The sequence below is a fragment of the Pleurodeles waltl genome, chromosome 9, assembly GCF_031143425.1.
Source record: "Pleurodeles waltl isolate 20211129_DDA chromosome 9, aPleWal1.hap1.20221129, whole genome shotgun sequence".
NCBI classification, from domain to species: Eukaryota; Metazoa; Chordata; class Amphibia; order Caudata; family Salamandridae; genus Pleurodeles; species Pleurodeles waltl.
In genome coordinates, this window is record NC_090448.1 from 763982005 (window position 1) to 764000781 (window position 18777).

The 18777-nt window shown below is 48.4% G+C and overlaps 1 protein-coding gene across 1 annotated transcript in view; it reads right to left on the bottom strand.

Moving 5' to 3' along the window:
- Positions 1 to 18777, bottom strand: part of SF3B2 (splicing factor 3b subunit 2) — a 277506-nt gene that overhangs the window by 109623 nt on the left and 149106 nt on the right. The window contains exons 13-14 of the mRNA XM_069207931.1: positions 15623 to 15772; positions 15174 to 15263 (exon numbers count right to left, since the gene is read on the bottom strand). Coding sequence (XP_069064032.1) covers positions 15174 to 15263; positions 15623 to 15772 — 240 coding nt within the window. The remainder of the gene's footprint in view (positions 1 to 15173; positions 15264 to 15622; positions 15773 to 18777) is intronic.

Genomic DNA, 18777 nt, shown 5'->3' on the forward strand with positions numbered 1-18777 from the left:
AAATGCCAGATAGGGCAGGGAACTGTGGTTTACTTGGGACACCTTGTAGGTGGAGGCCAAGTTCAGCCACTCCAACCCAAGATCCAGACTATTCTGGACTGGGTAGCTCCAAAAACCCAGACTCAAGTCAGGGCATTCCTTGGCTTGACTGGGTACTACAGGAGGTTTGTGAAGGGATATGGATCCATTGTGACAGCCCTCACTGAACTCACCTCCAAGAAAATGCCCAAGAAAGTAAACTGGACTGTGGAATGCCAACAGGCCTTTGACACCCTGAAACAGGCAATGTGCTCAGCACCAGTTCTCAAAGCTCCAGATTATTCTAAGCAGTTCATTGTGCAGACTGATGCCTCTGAACATGGGATAGGGGCAGTTTTGTCCCAAACAAATGATGATGGCCTTGACCAGCCTGTTGCTTTCATTAGCAGGAGGTTACTCCCCAGGGAGCAGCGTTGGAGTGCCATTGAGAGGGAGGCCTTTGCTGTGGTTTGGTCCCTGAAGAAGCTGAGACCATACCTCTTTGGGACTCACTTCCTAGTTCAAACTGACCACAGACCTCTCAAATGGCTGATGCAAATGAAAGGTGAAAATCCTAAACTGTTGAGGTGGTCCATCTCCCTACAGGGAATGGACTTTATAGTGGAACACAGACCTGGGACTGCCCATGCCAATGCAGATGGCCTTTCCAGGTTCTTCCACTTAGAAAATGAAGACTCTCTTGGGAAAGGTTAGTCTCATCCTCTTTCGTTTGGGGGGGGGTTGTGTAAGGAAATGCCTCCTTGGCATGGTTGCCCCCTGACTTTTTGCCTTTGCTGATGCTATGTTTACAATTGAAAGTGTGCTGAGGCCTGCTAACCAGGCCCCAGCACCAGTGTTCTTTCCCTAACCTGTACTTTTGTATCCACAATTGGCAGACCCTGGCATCCAGATAAGTCCCTTGTAACTGGTACTTCTAGTACCAAGGGCCCTGATGCCAAGGAAGGTCTCTAAGGGCTGCAGCATGTCTTATGCCACCCTGGAGACCTCTCACTCAGCACAGACACACTGCTTACCAGCTTGTGTGTGCTAGTGAGGACAAAACGAGTAAGTCGACATGGCACTCCCCTCAGGGTGCCATGCCAGCCTCTCACTGCCTATGCAGTATAGGTAAGACACCCCTCTAGCAGGCCTTACAGCCCTAAGGCAGGGTGCACTATACCATAGGTGAGGGTACCAGTGCATGAGCATGGTACCCCTACAGTGTCTAAACAAAACCTTAGACATTGTAAGTGCAGGGTAGCCATAAGAGTATATGGTCTGGGAGTCTGTCAAACACGAACTCCACAGCACCATAATGGCTACACTGAAAACTGGGAAGTTTGGTATCAAACTTCTCAGCACAATAAATGCACACTGATGCCAGTGTACATTTTATTGTAAAATACACCACAGAGGGCACCTTAGAGGTGCCCCCTGAAACTTAACCGACTATCTGTGTAGGCTGACTAGTTTTAGCAGCCTGCCACAAACCGAGACATGTTGCTGGCCCCATGGGGAGAGTGCCTTTGTCACTCTGAGGCCAGTAACAAAGCCTGCACTGGGTGGAGATGCTAACACCTCCCCCAGGCAGGAATTGTCACACCTGGCGGTGAGCCTCAAAGGCTCACCTCCTTTGTGCCAACCCAGCAGGACACTCCAGCTAGTGGAGTTGCCCGCCCCCTCCGGCCAGGCCCCACTTTTGGCGGCAAGGCCGGAGAAAATAATGAGAAAAACAAGGAGGAGTCACTGGCCAGTCAGGACAGCCCCTAAGGTGTCCTGAGCTGAGGTGACTAACTTTTAGAAATCCTCCATCTTGCAGATGGAGGATTCCCCCAATAGGGTTAGGATTGTGACCCCCTCCCCTTGGGAGGAGGCACAAAGAGGGTGTACCCACCCTCAGGGCTAGTAGCCATTGGCCACTAACCCCCCAGACCTAAACACGCCCTTAAATTTAGTATTTAAGGGCTACCCTGAACCCTAGAAAATTAGATTCCTGCAACTACAAGAAGAAGGACTGCCTAGCTGAAAAACCCCTGCAGAGGAAGACCAGAAGACGACAACTGCCTTGGCTCCAGAAACTCACCGGCCTGTCTCCTGCCTTCCAAAGATCCTGCTCCAGCGACGCCTTCCGAAGGGACCAGCGACCTCGACATCCTCTGAGGACTGCCCCTGCTTCGAAAAGACAAGAAACTCCCGAGGACAGCGGACCTGCTCCAAGAAAAGCTGCAACTTTGTTTCCAGCAGCTTTAAAGATCCCTGCAAGCTCCCCGCAAGAAGCGTGAGACTTGCAACACTGCACCCGGCGACCCCGACTCGGCTGGTGGCGATCCAACACCTCAGGAGGGACCCCAGGACTACTCTGATACTGTGAGTACCAAAACCTGTCCCCCCTGAGCCCCCACAGCGCCGCCTGCAGAGGGAATCCCGAGGCTTCCCCTGACCGCGACTCTTTGAACCTAAAGTCCCGACGCCTGGGAGAGACCCTGCACCCGCAGCCCCCAGGACCTGACGGACCGGACTTTCACTGGAGAAGTGACCCCCAGGAGTCCCTCTCCCTTGCCCAAGTGGAGGTTTCCCCGAGGAATCCCCCCCTTGCCTGCCTGCAGCGCTGAAGAGATCCCGAGATCTCTCATAGACTAACATTGCGAACCCGACGCTTGTTTCTACACTGCACCCGGCCGCCCCCGCGCCGCTGAGGGTGAAATTTCTGTGTGGGCTTGTGTCCCCCCCGGTGCCCTACAAAACCCCCCTGGTCTGCCCTCCGAAGACGCGGGTACTTACCTGCAAGCAGACCGGAACCGGGGCACCCCCTTCTCTCCATTCTAGCCTATGTGTTTTGGGCACCACTTTGAACTCTGCACCGGACCGGCCCTGAGCTGCTGGTGTGGTGACTTTGGGGTTGCTCTGAACCCCCAACGGTGGGCTACCTTGGACCAAGAACTGAACCCTGTAAGTGTCTTACTTACCTGGTAAAACTAACAAAAACTTACCTCCCCAAGGAACTGTGAAAATTGCACTGTGTCCACTTTTAAAACAGCTATTTGTCAATAACTTGAAAAGTATACATGCAATTTTTATGATTTAAAGTTCCTAAAGTACTTACCTGCAATACCTTTCAAATGAGATATTACATGTAGAATTTGAACCTGTGGTTCTTAAAATAAACTAAGAAAAGATATTTTTCTATACAAAACCTATTGGCTGGATTTGTCTCTGAGTGTGTGTACCTCATTTATTGTCTATGTGTATGTACAACAAATGCTTAACACTACTCCTTGGATAAGCCTACTGCTCGACCACACTACCACAAAATAGAGCATTAGTATTATCTATTTTTACCACTATTTTACCTCTAAGGGGAACCCTTGGACTCTGTGCATGCTATTCCTTACTTTGAAATAGCACATACAGAGCCAACTTCCTACATATCTCATTTGAAAGGTATTGCAGGTAAGTACTTTAGGAACTTTGAATCATTACATTAGCATGTATACTTTTTACAGGTAAGTTAATCACTTACAAGTCTCAGGTTTGGGTCCAAGGTAGCCCACCGTTGGGGGTTCAGAGCAACCCCAAAGTTACCACACCAGCAGCTCAGGGCCGGTCAGGTGCAGAGGTCAAAGAGGTGCCCAAAACGCATAGGCTTCAATGGAGAGAAGGGGGTGCCCCGGTTCCGGTCTGCCAGCAGGTAAGTACCCGCGTCTTTGGAGGGCAGACCAGGGGGGTTTTGTAGGGCACCGGGGGGGGACACAAGTCCACACAAAAAGTACACCCTCAGCGGCACTGGGGCGGCCGGGTGCAGTGTAGAAACAAGTGTCGGGTTTTCAATGGAAATCAATGAGAGATCAAGGGATCTCTTCAGCGTTGCAGGCAGGCAAGGGGGGGGCTCCTCGGGGTAGCCACCACCTGGGCAAGGGAGAGGGCTTCCTGGGGGTCACTCCTGCACAGGAGTTCCGTTCCTTTAGGTGCTGGGGGTTGCGGGTGCAGGGTCTTTTCCAGCCGTCGGGAAATGGAGTTCAGGCAGTCGCGGTCAGGGGGAGCCTCGGGATTCCCTCTGCAGGCGTCGCTGTGGGGGCTCAGGGGGGACAACTTTGGTTACTCACGGACTCGGAGTCGCCGGAGGGTCCTCCCTGAGGTGTTGGTTCTCCACCAGTCGAGTCGGGGTCGCCGGGTGCGGTGTTGCAAGTCTCACGCTTCTTGCGGGGAGTTGCAGGGGTCTTTAAATCTGCTCCTTCGAAACAAAGTTGCAGTCTTTTTGGAGCAGTACCGCTGTCCTCGGGAGTTTCTTGGTCTCTTGGAAGCAGGGCAGTCCTCTGAGGATTCAGAGGTCGCTGGTCCTGGAGAAAGCGTCGCTGGAGCAGGGTTCTTTAGAAGGCAGGAGACAGGCCGGTAGGACTGGGGCCAAAGCAGTTGGTGTCTTCTTTCTTCTTCTGCAGGGGTTTTCAGCTCAGCAGTCTTCTTCTTCGGTAAGTTGCAGGAATCTAAATTCTTAGGTTCAGGGGAGCCCTTAAATACTAAATTTAAGGGCGTGTTTAGGTCTGGGGGGTTAGTAGCCAATGGCTACTGGCCCTGAGGGTGGGTACACCCTCTTTGTGCCTCCTCCCAAGGGGAGGGGGTCACATTCCTATCCCTATTGGGGGAATCCTCCTTCTACAAGATGGAGGATTTCTAAAAGTCAGAGTCACCTCAGCTCAGGACACCTTAGGGGCTGTCCTGACTGGCCAGTGAATCCTCCTTGTTTTTCTCATTATCTCTCCTGGACTTGCCGCCAAAAGTGGGGGCTGTGTCCAGGGGGCGGTCATCTCCACTAGCTGGAGTGCCCTGGGGCACTGTAACACGAAGCTTGAGCCTTTGAAGCTCACTGCTAGGTGTTACAGTTCCTGCAGGGGGGAGGTGTGAAGCACCTCCACCCAGAGCAGGCTTTGTTTCTGTCCTCAGAGAGCACAAAGGCTCTCACCGCATGAGGTCAGAAACTCGTCTCTCAGCAGCAGGCTGGCACAGACCAGTCAGTCCTGCACTGAACAATTGGGTAAAATACAGGGGGTATCTCTAAGATGCCCTATGTGTGCATTTTTTAATAAATCCAACACTGGTATCAGTGAGGGTTTATTATTCTGAGAAGTTTGATACTAAACTTCCCAGTATTCAGTGTAGCCATTATAGAGCTGTGGAGTTCGTTTTTGACAGACTCCCAGACCATATACTCTTATGGCTACCCTGCACTTACAATGTCTAAGGTTTTGCTTAGACACTGTAGGGGCATAGTGCTCATGCACTGGTGCCCTCACCTATGGTATAGTGCACCCTGCCTTAGGGCTGCAAGGCCTACTAGAGGGGTGACTTATCTATACTGCATAGGCAGTGTGAGGTTGGCATGGCACCCTGAGGGGAGTGCCATGTCGACGTACTCGTTTTGTTCTCATCAGCACACACAAGCTGGCAAGCAGTGTGTCTGTGCTGAGTGAGGGGTCCCCAGGGTGGCATAAGATATGCTGCAGCCCTTAGAGACCTTCCCTGGCATCAGGGCCCTTGGTACCAGGGGTACCAGTTACAAGGGACTTATCTGGATGCCAGGGTGTGCCAATTGTGGAATCAAAAGTATATTTTAGGTGAAAGAACACTGGTGCTGGGGCCTGGTTAGCAGGGTCCCAGCACACTTCTCAGTTAAGTTAGCATCAGTATCAGGCAAAAAGTGGGGGGTAACTGCAACAGGGAGCCATTTCTTTACAGTTTTGTTATAGAAAAATATCTTTTCTTAGTTTAAGAACCACAGGTTCAAATTTTACATGTAATATCTCATTTGAAAGGTATTGCAGGTAAGTACTCTAGGAACTTTGAATCATTACTTTAGCATGTATACTTTTTACATAAAACACAATAAGCCGTTTTAAAAGTGGACACTTAGTGCAATTTTCACAGTTCCTGGGGGAGGTAAGTTATTGTTAATTTTCACAGGTAAGCAAGTCACTTACAGGTTTCAGTTTTTGGTCCAAGGTAGCCCACCGTTGGGGGTTCAGAGCAACCCCAAAGTTATCACACCAGCAGCTCAGGGCCAGTCAGGTGCAAAGGTCAAAGAGGTGCCCAAAACACATAGGCTTCAATGGAGAGAAGGGGGTGCCCCGGTTCCAGTCTGCCAGCAGGTAAGTACCCGCGTCTTCGGAGGGCAGACCAGGGGGGTTTTGTAGGGCACCGGGGGGACACAAATTAGCACAAAAGGTACACCCTCAGCAGCGCGGGGGCCGCCGGGTGCAGTGTGCAAACATGCGTCGGGTTTTCAATGGAAGTCAATGAGAGATCAAGGGATCTCTTCAGCGTCGCAGGCAGGCAAGGGGGGGGGGGCTCCTCGGGGTAGCCACCACCTGGGCAAGGGAGAGGGCCTCCTGGGGGTCACTCCTGCACAGAAGTTCCGTTTCTTTAGGGGCTGGGGGCTGCGGGTGCAGGGTCTTTCCCAGCCGTCAGGAAATGGAGTTCAGACAGTCGCGGTCAGGGGGAGCCTGGGGATTCCCTCTGCAGGCGTCGCTGTGGGGGCTCAGGGGGGGACAACTTTGGTTACTCACAGTCGTAGAGTCGCCGGAGGGTCCTCCCTGAGTTGGTTGTTCTCCACCAGTCGAGTCGGGGTCGCCGGGTGCAGTGTTGCAAGTCTCACGCTTCTTGCGGGGAGTTGCAGGGGTCTTTAAATCTGCTCCTTGTAACAAAGTTGCAGTTCTTTTGGAGCAGTGCCGCTGTCCTCGGGAGTTTCTTGTCTTTTTCGAAGCAGGGCAGTCCTCAGAGGATTCAGAGGTCGCTGGTCCCTTGGAAAGCGTCGCTGGAGCAGGTTTCTTTGGAAGGCAGGAGACAGGCCGGTAAGTCTGGGGCCAAGGCAGTTGGTGTCTTCTGTTCTTCCTCTGCAGGGGTTTGTCAGCTCAGCAGTCCTTCTTCTTGTTAGTTGCAGGAATCTAAATTCTTAGGTTCAGGGGAGCCCTTAAATACTAAATTTAAGGGCGTGTTTAGGTCTGGGGGGTTATTAGCCAATGGCTACTAGCCCTGAGGGTGGGTACACCCTCTTTGTGCCTCCTCCCAAGGGGAGGGGGTCACATTCCTATCCCTATTGGGGGAATCCTCCTTCTACAAGATGGAGGATTTCTAAAAGTCAGAGTCACCTCAGCTCAGGACACCTTAGGGGCTGTCCTGACTGGCCAGTGACTCCTCCTTGTTTTTCTCATTATCTCTCCTGGACTTGCCGCCAAAAGTGGGGGCTGGGTCCAGGAGGCGGGCATCTCCACTAGCTGGAGTGCCCTGGGGCATTGTAACACTAAGCTTGAGCCTTTGAAGCTCACTGCTAGGTGTTACAGTTCCTGCAGGGGGGAGGTGTGAAGCACCTCCACCCAGAGCAGGCTTTGTTTCTGTCCTCAGAGAGCACAAAGGCTCTCACCGCATGAGGTCAGACACTCGTCTCTCAGCAGCAGGCTGGCACAGACCAGTCAGTCCTGCCCTGAACAATTGGGTAAAATACAGGGGGTATCTCTAAGATGCCCTCTGTGTGCATTTTGTAATAAATCCAACACTGGCATCAGTGTGGGTTTATTATTCTGAGAAGTTTGATACTAAACTTCCCAGTATTCAGTGTAGCCATTATGGAGCTGTGGAGTTCGTTTTTGACAGACTCCCAGCCCATATACTCTTATGGCTACCCTGCACTTACAATGTCTAAGGTTTTGCTTAGACACTGTAGGGGCATAGTGCTCATGCACATATGCCCTCACCTGTGGTATAGTGCACCCTGCCTTAGGGCTGTAAGGCCTACTAGAGGGGTGACTTACCTATGCCACAGGCAGTGGAAGGTTGGCATGGCACCCTGAGGGGAGTGCCATGTCGACTTAGTCATTTTCTCCCCATCAGCACACACAAGCTGGCAAGCAGTGTGTCTGTGCCGAGTGAGGGGTCCCTAGGGTGGCATAAGACATGCTGCAGCCCTTAGAGACCTTCCCTGGCATCAGGGCCCTTGGTACCAGGGGTACCAGTTACAAGGGACTTACCTAGGTGCCAGGGTTGTGCCAATTGTGGAAACAATGGTACATTTTAGGTGAAAGAACACTGGTGCTGGGGCCTGGTTAGCAGGGTCCCAGCACACTTCTCAGTCAAGTCAGCATCAGTATCAGGCAAAAAGTGGGGGGTAACTGCAACAGGGAGCCATTTCTTCACAGGCATGGCTTACAAAAGAACAACTGTCTGCTGTAATTACTTTTGTAGGTTCAGTAACTTTTCAATAGGTTAAGACTGAAGTCAATGAATGTCAATTTAACTTTGGCAAGGGTTCCTCAATAACTTCTGAAAACATTCAATGCATGTTAAGCACTGCAGGTTAATATGCTGAGTTAAGTCTACAGGCTTATATCACAGGCTCAAAGCATTTACAACCTTCCCCCTCTTTCGACTTCCCTAGTATGCACACTTTGTAAATGAAAAAAGTTTTGACATTTCAACAAATTTCTAAAACTAACACTACAAACATAAAATACAATACACTGAATTGTATGAGTGTTTAGAAGTGCATTCATTCAGTTTTTAAAATTGAAACAAGGCTCCCTGTTGTTACTACAACTATGTTGCAGATAAAGATTATGAAGACTAGGAAGCAAAAGCACGATTAAACTTCTGGGGCAATGTTGTCAAACCTCTTGGGGGTCCACGCTATCTGTAACCATCTCAAACTTTGAGTATAATTGCCCCAATATTTTTGACATCAAAGAAAAAGGTGGATGGCACTAGTCACAATTCTTGGGAGAAAGACCACCACTGGCAGGCTTTAGCTGTTGTGCTATATGAATTGATAAAGCATCAGAAGAGAGAACATCCCTTACAGATCGGCATTAGGAGATATCTCCACGTTTCTATTTATCAACTGTTATCCTTCATGAGCAGACTGAGCAAAACGTGAAATCTCTTCTTGGGATGAGTGTCAGGAAAATTGCTAAAAAAAAAAGAAGGGAGTTTGTAGAATAAACTGACTACACTCTCAGAATCGATGGAAACACACTTGATATGGAAAATGTCCCTTACCCAGTGTACATCTGTTTGTGGCATGAGACGCTGCAGATTCACATGCTGTGCATTATCCTGCCATCTAGTGTTGGGCTCCGAGTGTTACAAGTTGTTTTTCTGTCTTCGAAGAAGTCTTTTCGAGTCACGAGACCGAGTGACTCCTCCCTTTCGGTTCCATTGCACATGGGCGTCGACTCCATCTTAGATTGTTTTCCCCGCAGAGGGTGAGGTAGGAGTTGTGAGTATACTAGAGGTGCCCATGCAACGGAGTAGGTATGTATATACTTAATGTGTATCAAAAGAATATTTATTTACAATTTTCATTCAACTAAGAACGGCTAGAGGCTACCGGGGAGGTGGGAGGGCGAATGTGAATCTGCAGCGTCTCATGCCACGAACAGATGTACACTGGGTAAGTGACATTTCCCGTTCGGTGGCATGTGTAGCTGCAGATACACATGCTGTGCATAGACTACTAAGCAGTTATCTCCCCAAAAAGCGGTGGTTTAGCCTGTAGGAGTTGAAGTTGTCTGAAATAATGTTCTTAATACAGCCTGTCCTACTGTGGCTTGCTGCGTTGCTAGCACATCTACACAGTAATGCTTAGTGAATGTATGAGGCATAGACCAGGTGGCTGCCTTACACATTTCTGTCATAGGTATATTGCCAAGAAAAGCCATTGTGGTGCTTTTTTTCCTAGTGGAATGTGCTCTTGGAGTAATAGGTAATTCTCTTTTTGCTTTAATATAGCAAGTTTGGATGCATTTAACTATCCATCTGGCAATGCCTTGTTTGGATATAGGATTACCTGCATGAGGTTTTTGAAAGGCTACAAATAATTGTTTTGTTTTATGAAATTGTTTTGTTCTGTCAATGTAATACATTAGTGCTCTTTTTATGACTAATGTATGTAAGGCTCTTTCGGCTACTGAGTCTGGTTGCGGAAAGAAGACTGGGAGTTCCACAGTTTGGTCTAAGTGGAATGGTGTTATGACCTTTGGTAAGAATTTCTGATTTGTTCGGAGAACCACTTTATGTTTATGTATTTGTATAAAGGGTTCTTGAATAGTAAATGCTTGCATCTCACTTACTCTTCTAAGTGATGTTATAGCTATTAAAAAGGCTACTTTCCAAGTCATATATTGCATTTCACAAGAATGCATTGGTTCGAATGGTGGGCCCACGAGTTGTGTTAATACAATATTAAGGTTCCACGAATGTACTGGTGGTGTCCTTGGGGGTATGATTCTTTTTAGTCCCTCCATAAATGCTTTAATGACTGGGATTCTAAAAAGCGATGTTGTATGTATAATCTGCAGATAGGCAGATATTGCAGTGAGATGTATTTTAATGGAAGAGAATGCTAGATTAGACTTTTGTAAGTGTAATAAGTAGCTTACGATATCCTTTGTGGAGGCATGTAGTGGTTGAATCTGATTAGTGTGGCAGTAGCAAGCAAACCTTTTCCATTTGTTTGCGTAACAATGTCTTATTGTTGGTTTCCTCGCTTGTTTAATGACTTCCATACACTCTTGTGTAAGATTTAAATGTCCGAATTCTAAGACTTCAGGAGCCAGATTGCTAAATTGAGCGATGCTGCATTCGGGTGTCTGATCTGTTGTTTGTGTTGTGTTAACAGATCTGGTATGTTTGGTAATTTGATGTGGGGTACTACTGATAAGTCCAAAACTGTTGTGTACCACGGTTGGCGAGCCCAGGTTGGTGCTAGAAGTATTAGTTTGAGTTTGTTTTGACTTAATTTGTTGACCAGATAAGGAATGAGTGGGAGAGGGGGGAAAAGCGTAAGCAAATATCCCTGACTAACTGATCCATACTGCATTGTCCTTGGACGCAAAGTTTTGGCATTTTGCGTTTTCTTTTGTTGAGAATAGGTCTATGTTTGGTGTTCCCCAGCGGAGGAAGTGACCCTGTAGGATCTGGGGATGAATTTCCCATTCATGAGTTTGCTGATGATCTCGACTGAGATTGTCGGCTGATTCTGAATGCCTGGTATGTTTTGTGCTACCAGGTGAATGTGATTGTGAATTTCCCAATGCCAAATCTTTTGTGCTAAGAGACAGTTGTGACGAGTGTGTCCCCCCTTGTTTGTTGCGATAATACATTGATGTCATGTTTTTGGTCTTGACAAGGGTGTGTTTGTGGGCTACCAGTGGTTGAAATGCTTTTAATGCTAGAAACACCGCTAGCAGTTCCAAATGATTTATGTGAAGTTGTTTTTGCTGATTGTCCCATAGACCCTGTATGCTGTGCTTGTTGAGGTGTGCTCCCCACCCTATCATGGAAGCATCTGTTGTGATAACATCTTGAGGCACTGGGTCTTGGAATGGCCGCCCTTTGTTTAAATTTATAGGGTTCCACCATTGAAGCGAGGAGTGTGTTTGGCGGTCTATCAACACTAGATCTTGAAGTTGACCCTGTGCTTGTGTCCATGGTTTTGTTAGGCACTGTTGTAAGGGCCTCATGTGTAATCTTGCATTTGGGACAATGGCTATGCATGAAGACATCATGCCTAGAAGTTTCATTACAAACCTTACTGGGTAGTGTTGGTTTGACTGTATGCTTGATGTTACATTTTGGAACGCTTGGACCCTTTGTGGACTTAGAGTGGCAATTGCTCTTTGTGTGTTGAGTGTTGCTCCCAAGTATTGTTGTATTTGGGATGGTTGCAGATGTGATTTCTGGTAATTTATAGAGAACCCTAGTTTGTGTAGAGTTTCTATAACGTATTGTATGTGAAGAAGACACTGTTGAGTGTTGGTTTTTATTAGCTAGTCGTCTAAGTATGGGAATACGTGCATGTGCTGTCTCCTTATATGAGCGGCTACTACTGCAAGGCATTTTCTGAATATCCTTGGAGCTGTCGTTATCCCGAATGGTAACACCTTGAATTGGTAATGCACGCCCTGTATTACAAACCTTAAGTATTTCCTGTGAGAAGGATGTATGGGTATGTGGAAATATGCATCCTTGAGATCTAACGTTGACATGTAGTCCTGTTTTTTGAGCAAGGGAATCACGTCTTCAAGTGTTACCATGTGGAAGTGATCTGATTTGATGTAGAGATTCAGTGTTCTGAGGTCTAATATGGGTCTCAACGTTTTGTCTTTCTTTGGAATTAGGAAGTACAGGGAGTAGACACCTGTTCCTTTTTGATGGTTGGGTACTAGTTCTATTGCTAGTTTTTGTAACAATGCTTGGACTTCTAGCTGTAACAGGTCTAAGTGTTGTTTGGACATATTGTGTGCTCTTCGGGGCACATCTGGTGGTAAATTTATGAATTCTATGCAATAACCATGTTGGATAATGGCTAGGACCCATGCGTCCGTAGTTATGTTTGTCCAGTTTTGGTAGTATGCAGTAAGTCTCCCCCCTACTGGTGTTGAGTGTTGGGGGGTTGTGACACTGAAGTCAATGTTTGGCTTGAGGAGTTTTAGGGCTTTGGAATTTCCCCCTTGCTTTTGGGAATTGTCCACCCCTGTATGATCCTCGAAAACCTCCTCTTTTGTACTGCCCCGGATAGGTGGGTCTGGCCTGTGAGGTGGATGGCTCTGGGGTTTGGGTACGAAACCCCCCTCTAAACTGTGGTCTTCTAAAAGTGCCTCTGCTTTGTGGGGAGTAGAGCGCACCCATGGCTTTGGCCGTGTCTGTATCTTTCTTTAGTTTTTCGATTGCCGTGTCCACCTCTGGCCCAAACAATTGTTCTTGGTGAAACGGCATATTTAGGACAGCTTGCTGGATTTCCGGTTTAAATCCTAAGCTCCGTAACCATGCATGCCTGCGAATGGTTACCGCAGTGTTCACTGTCCGTGCTGCTGTGTCTGCCGAGTCCAGTGCAGACCTTATCTGGTTGTTGGAAATTGCCTGTCCTTCCTCAACAACCTGTTGGGCACATTTCTGGTGCTCCTTGGGCAAGTGTTGTATTATATGTTGCATCTTGTCCCAGTGTGCCCTGTCGTAGCGAGCCAGCAGAGCCTGCGAGTTAGCAATTCGCCATTGATTGGCTGCCTGTGCAGCATCGAACTTCCGACTTTCCTTGTCAGGCGGTGGTGCGTCTCCTGACGATTGGGAGTTTGCCCTCTTTCTGGCCGCTCCCACGACCACCGAACCTGGTGTTAGCTGCTGTGTTATAAACACAGGGTCCGTTGGGGGAGGTTTATATTTTTTCTCCACCCTAGGTGTGATAGCTCTGCCTTTCACTGGGTCCTGGAACACCTGTTTGGCGTGCTTGAGCATGCCTGGGAGCATTGGCAAGCTTTGATAAGAGCTGTGGGTGGATGCCAAGGTGTTAAATAAAAAGTCATCTTCTATTGGCTCCGCATGCATTGCTACACTGTGGAAAGTAGCTGCCCTTGATAACACCTACATATATGCAGTGCTGTCCTCTGGAGGGGACGGCCTTGCCAGGTAACAATCGGGACTGTTGTCGGAGACCGGTGCATCATATAAGTCCCATGCATCCGGGTCATCCTGTGTCATCCCCGTGTGAGTTGGTGACTGAATTGGGGATGTTGATACCGGGGACAGCTGTGGTGAGTGCAGTTGAGAAGGCTGTGGCGAAAACCTTGGTGGTGGTGTCTTGTCTCCTTTGCCTTTGGCTGCATTTCAGACTCCTGAAATGCTAGCTTTCTTATTTTTATTGGAGGAAGAGTTAGAATTTTACCAGTCTCTTTCTGGATGTGCAGCCTACTTTGAGTATGGTCTGGCTCTCCCATACTTAATTCCTGCTCAAATCTGTGCTCTTGCATTTGGCTGGAAAGTCCGTGCTCTTCTGTGTAGAAGCCTATTTTTGGCTCCGAGGCTGCCTTTTTCGACACCGAAGGTTTCGGAACGTTTTTTTTTTTTTCGACTCCGAGGAAACCTTTAATACTTTGGGTGTGTCGACCTCTCGGTGCCGAGATGGTTCGGAGCCGGTATCTCGACTGGAGTCAGATGTCTTCGGCTGTTGGGAGGCCTTTTTCGGGGCCGATGGTTGGTCACCGTGTTTTCGGGTTAAGCCATGGCCTGTTGGGGGTGGCATCCCCTTGGCCTTTATAATCTTGGAGTGAGACTTGGCCAGGGCAGGTTTACTCACAGTTTTTTGCTGTGCCTTCGGTTGCTCACTTTCGGAGTCGTCTGTCGTCCGAGTCCAATTCTTGAATGGAGATTCTCGCCTCTTCCTCGACGTCGATCTGTTCGGCCGGTCTCGACGATATCTGAAGTCTTCTGGCTCTTTGATAGCGTAGGGTCTTCTTCGATCAAAATGCCCGACAGGCCTCGCAAGTATCCTCCCTGTGTTCCGGTGATAGACACAGATTACAGACCAAGTGTTGGTCTGTGTACGGATACTTGGCGTGGCAATTCGGGCAGAAGCGGAAGGGGTCCGGTCCATGAGTTTCAACGATGAACGCGGTCAGGCCGACCAGGCCCCGCTTGCAGAGTGGAAGCCCCGAAGGGCCGCCGGAGCGCTTCTACAATCGGTGTCAATGCACTAACACAAAACCGGTACAGAGCGCAAACAATTCCGTCAAATTTTTCGATACTTAGTTAACTTTCCCGATTCGAAATACGGAGCGAAGAGGAATACATCTGAACCCGATGGCGGAAAGAAAATAATCTAAGATGGAGTAGACGCCCATGCGCATTGGAGCCGAAAGGGAGGAGTCCCTCGGTCTTGTGACTCAAAAAGACTTCTTCGAAGAAAAACAACTTGTAACACTCCGAGCCCAACACTAGATGGCAGGATAATGCACAGCATTTGTATCTGCAGCTACACACGCCATCGAACGAAATATATTTTGGGAGGTCATCTAATGATTCAGTTGTTGGCCTTCAATCTGGTTGTAGGGAACTGGGTTTTGTTGATGCAGACAAAAGTGAAAACACAATATGGCACACAGTCTGTGCGCCATGTCCCCCATCACTGCATGCAATATATTTAAGTCACCCCTACTGCAGGCCTTACAGCACTAAGGCAGGGTGCATTATATTACATGTGAGAGCTTATCTGCAACAGCAGATATGCCCCTGCTATGGCTTCCTCAATTCTCAGACAAAGCAAATGGCCAGGGAAGGGCCATGACAATGTTCTTTCTTCACAAACGAGGAATCCTGAAACTATGATTACATAAACTTACAAGACCAACAGGCATCCCCAGTGCAATCCGCAGTTCATCTGACAGGTCTCCAGGTTTCTTTTCCTTAAGCCGTGTTTCAAACTCTTTGCCCTGAGAAAATAGATTAACAAGTAAGTTCAAACTCAATTAAACTAATCTAAGGACACTCCCATACAGAAATTGGTTTTCCATAGTCTGAACATTCAACAAAACCCTTACAGATGCCCAAGGAAATTAGTCCAGGTGATGTATTTCAAGTTCATAGTAGAACCATTGGTACATTGTTTTTCATGCAGCTTACCATGAAATGCAGTCAATCTTAACTAAAACATGTTGTATTGGAGTCTCATCTGATTATCTTTCAACATACAACCTCTGCATCACTAGTCCTCATTACAACATAATAGAGAATCCACTCCTGGCTACCTAAACTCCGTCCCTGCCCTCCAAGAACAGAAGTCTTGAGTTACCTCATAGTAAAGATCCCCGTGGATTGTGAGTTTTGGCTTGGTCTGCCACTTGAAGAAGGCATCGTGCAATTTCTGGTAGTCTATATCAATTTTACCCATTTTGGGACGCACTTTCTCCCGCATCTTTGACTTCATAGTTTTCTGTTCTTCCTGGAAATAAAACCAAATTAAATCCATTACCACACCAAACCACCACAGGCATGGGAACACCAAAGTGCACATGCTCAGCACACTCATCTATGGCAGCATCTCTGACTGTTCTACAAAAGCAGGTCATTTGTTTCTGAGCCATCTGACAGAATACTGTAATTTAGCAAACCCATTCACTTACTGTAGGAAGTTGGCTCTGTATGTGCTATTTCAAAGTAAGGAATAGCATGCACAGAGTCCAAGGGTTCCCCTTAGAGGTAAAATAGTGGTAAAAATAGATAATACTAATGCTCTATTTTGTGGTAGTGTGGTCGAGCAGTAGGCTTATCCAAGGAGTAGTGTTAAGCATTTGTTGTACATACACATAGACAATAAATGAGGTACACACACTCAGAGACAAATCCAGCCAATAGGTTTTGTTATAGAAAAATATCTTTTCTTAGTTTATTTTAAGAACCACAGGTTCAAATTTAACATGTAATATCTTGTTTGAAAGGTATTGCAGGTAAGTACATTAGGAACTTTGAATCATTTCAATTGCGTGTATACTTTTCAAGTTATTCACAAATAGCTATTTTAAAAGTGGACACAGTGCAATTTTCACAGTTCCTGGGGGAGGTAAGTTTTTGTTAGTTTTACCAGGTAAGTAAGACACTTACAGGGTTCAGTTCTTGGTCCAAGGTAGCCCACCGTTGGGGGTTCAGAGCAACCCCAAAGTTACCACACCAGCAGCTCAGGGCCGGACAGGTGCAGAGTTCAAAGTGGTGCCCAAAACGCATAGGCTTCAATGGAGAGAAGGGGGTGCCCCGGTTCCAGTCTGCCAGCAGGTAAGTACCCGCGTCTTCGGAGGGCAGACCAGGGGGGTTTTGTAGGGCACCGGGGGGGACACAAGCCCACACAGAAATTTCACCCTCAGCGGCGCGGGGGCGGCCGGGTGCAGTGTTAGAACAAGCGTCGGGTTCGCAATGGAAGTCAATGAGAGATCAAGGGATCTCTTCAGCGCTGCAGGCAGGCAAGGGGGGGCTTCCTCGGGGAAACCTCCACTTGGGCAAGGGAGAGGGACTCCTGGGGGTCACTTCTGTAGTGAAAGTCCGGTCCTTCAGGTCCCGGGGGCTGCGGGTGCAGGGTCTTTTCCAGGCGTCGGGACTTAGGTTTCAGAGAGTCGCGGTCAGGGGAAGCCTCGGGATTCCCTCTGCAGGCGGCGCTGTGGGGGCTCAGGGGGGACAGGTTTTGGTACTCACAGTCGTAGAGTAGTCCGGGGGTCCTCCCTGAGGTGTTGGTTCTCCACCAGCCGAGTCGGGGTCGCCGGTTGCAGTGTTGCAAGTCTCACGCTTCTTGCGGGGAGTTTGCAGGGTTCTTTAAAGCTGCTTCTTTGGATGAAGTTGCAGTCTTTTTGGAGCAGGTCCGCTGTCCTCGGGAGTTTCTTGTCGTCGTCGAAGCAGGGCAGTCCTCAGAGGATTCAGAGGTCGCTGGTCCCTTTGGAAGGCGTCGCTGGAGCAGAGTTCTTTGGAAGGCAGGAGACAGGCCGGTGAGTTTCTGGAGCCAAGGCAGTTGTTGTCTTCTGGTCTTCCTCTGCAGGGGTTTTCAGCTAGGCAGTCCTTCTTCTTGTTGTTGCAGGAATCTAATTTCTAGGTTCAGGGAGAGCCCTTAAATACTAAATTTAAGGGCGTGTTTAGGTCTGGGGGGTTAGTAGCCAATGGCTACTAGCCCTGAGGGTGAGTACACCCTCTTTGTGCCTCCTCCCAAGGGGAGGGGGTCACATCCCTAATCCTATTGGGGGAATCCTCCATCTGCAAGATGGAGGATTTCTAAAAGTTAGAGTCACCTCAGCTCAGGACACCTTAGGGGCTGTCCTGACTGGCCAGTGACTCCTCCTTGTTATTCTCATTATTTTCTCCGGCCTTGCCGCCAAACGTGGGGGCCGGGGCCGGAGGGGGCGGGCAACTCCACTAGCTGGAGTGTCCTGCGGTGCTGTGACAAAGGGGTGAGCCTTTGAGGCTCACCACCAGGTGTTACAGCTCCTGCCTGGGGGAGGTGTTAGCATCTCCACCCAGTGCAGGCTTTGTTACTGGCCTCAGAGTGACAAAGGCACTCTCCCCATGAGGCCAGCAACATGTCTCTAGTGTGGCAGGCTGCTGGAACCAGTCAGCCTACACAGATAGTCGGTTAAGTTTCAGGGGGCACCTCTAAGGTGCCCTCTGTGGTGTATTTTACAATAAAATGTACACTGGCATCAGTGTGCATTTATTGTGCTGAGAAGTTTGATACCAAACTTCCCAGTTTTCAGTGTAGCCATTATGGTGCTGTGGAGTTCGTGTAAAACAGACTCCCAGACCATATACTCTTATGGCTACCCTGCACTTACAATGTCTAAGGTTTTGCTTAGACACTGTAGGGGCACAGTGCTCATGCACTGGTACCCTCACCCATGGTATAGTGCACCCTGCCTTAGGGCTGTAAGGCCTGCTAGAGGGGTGTCTTACCTATACTGCATAGGCAGTGAGAGGCTGGCATGGCACCCTGAGGGGAGTGCCATGTCGACTTACTCATTTTGTTCTCACTAGCACACACAAGCTGGTAAGCAGTGTGTCTGTGCTGGGTGAGGGGTCTCTAGGGTGGCATAATACATGCTGCAGCCCTTAGAGACCTTCCCTGGCATCAGGGCCCTTGGTACCAGAGGTACCAGTTACAAGGGACTTATCTGGGTGCCAGGGTGTGCCAATTGTGGAATCAAAAGTACAGGTTAGGGAAAGAACACTGGTGCTGGGGCCTGGTTAGCAGGCCTCAGCACACTTTCAATTCAAAACATAGCATCAGCAAAGGCAAAAAGTCAGGGGGTAACCATGCCAAGGAGGCATTTCCTTACACTTACTAAAAATAAAAAAACAGTAGGTCGAGACACAGTTGCCAAGCTCTGGGACATTTACGTGCAGTAATAAATCCAAAAGTACATTTTAATCCAAGTTAAAAAACATCTTGAATTGAGCAGAATTCGGAATAATGCC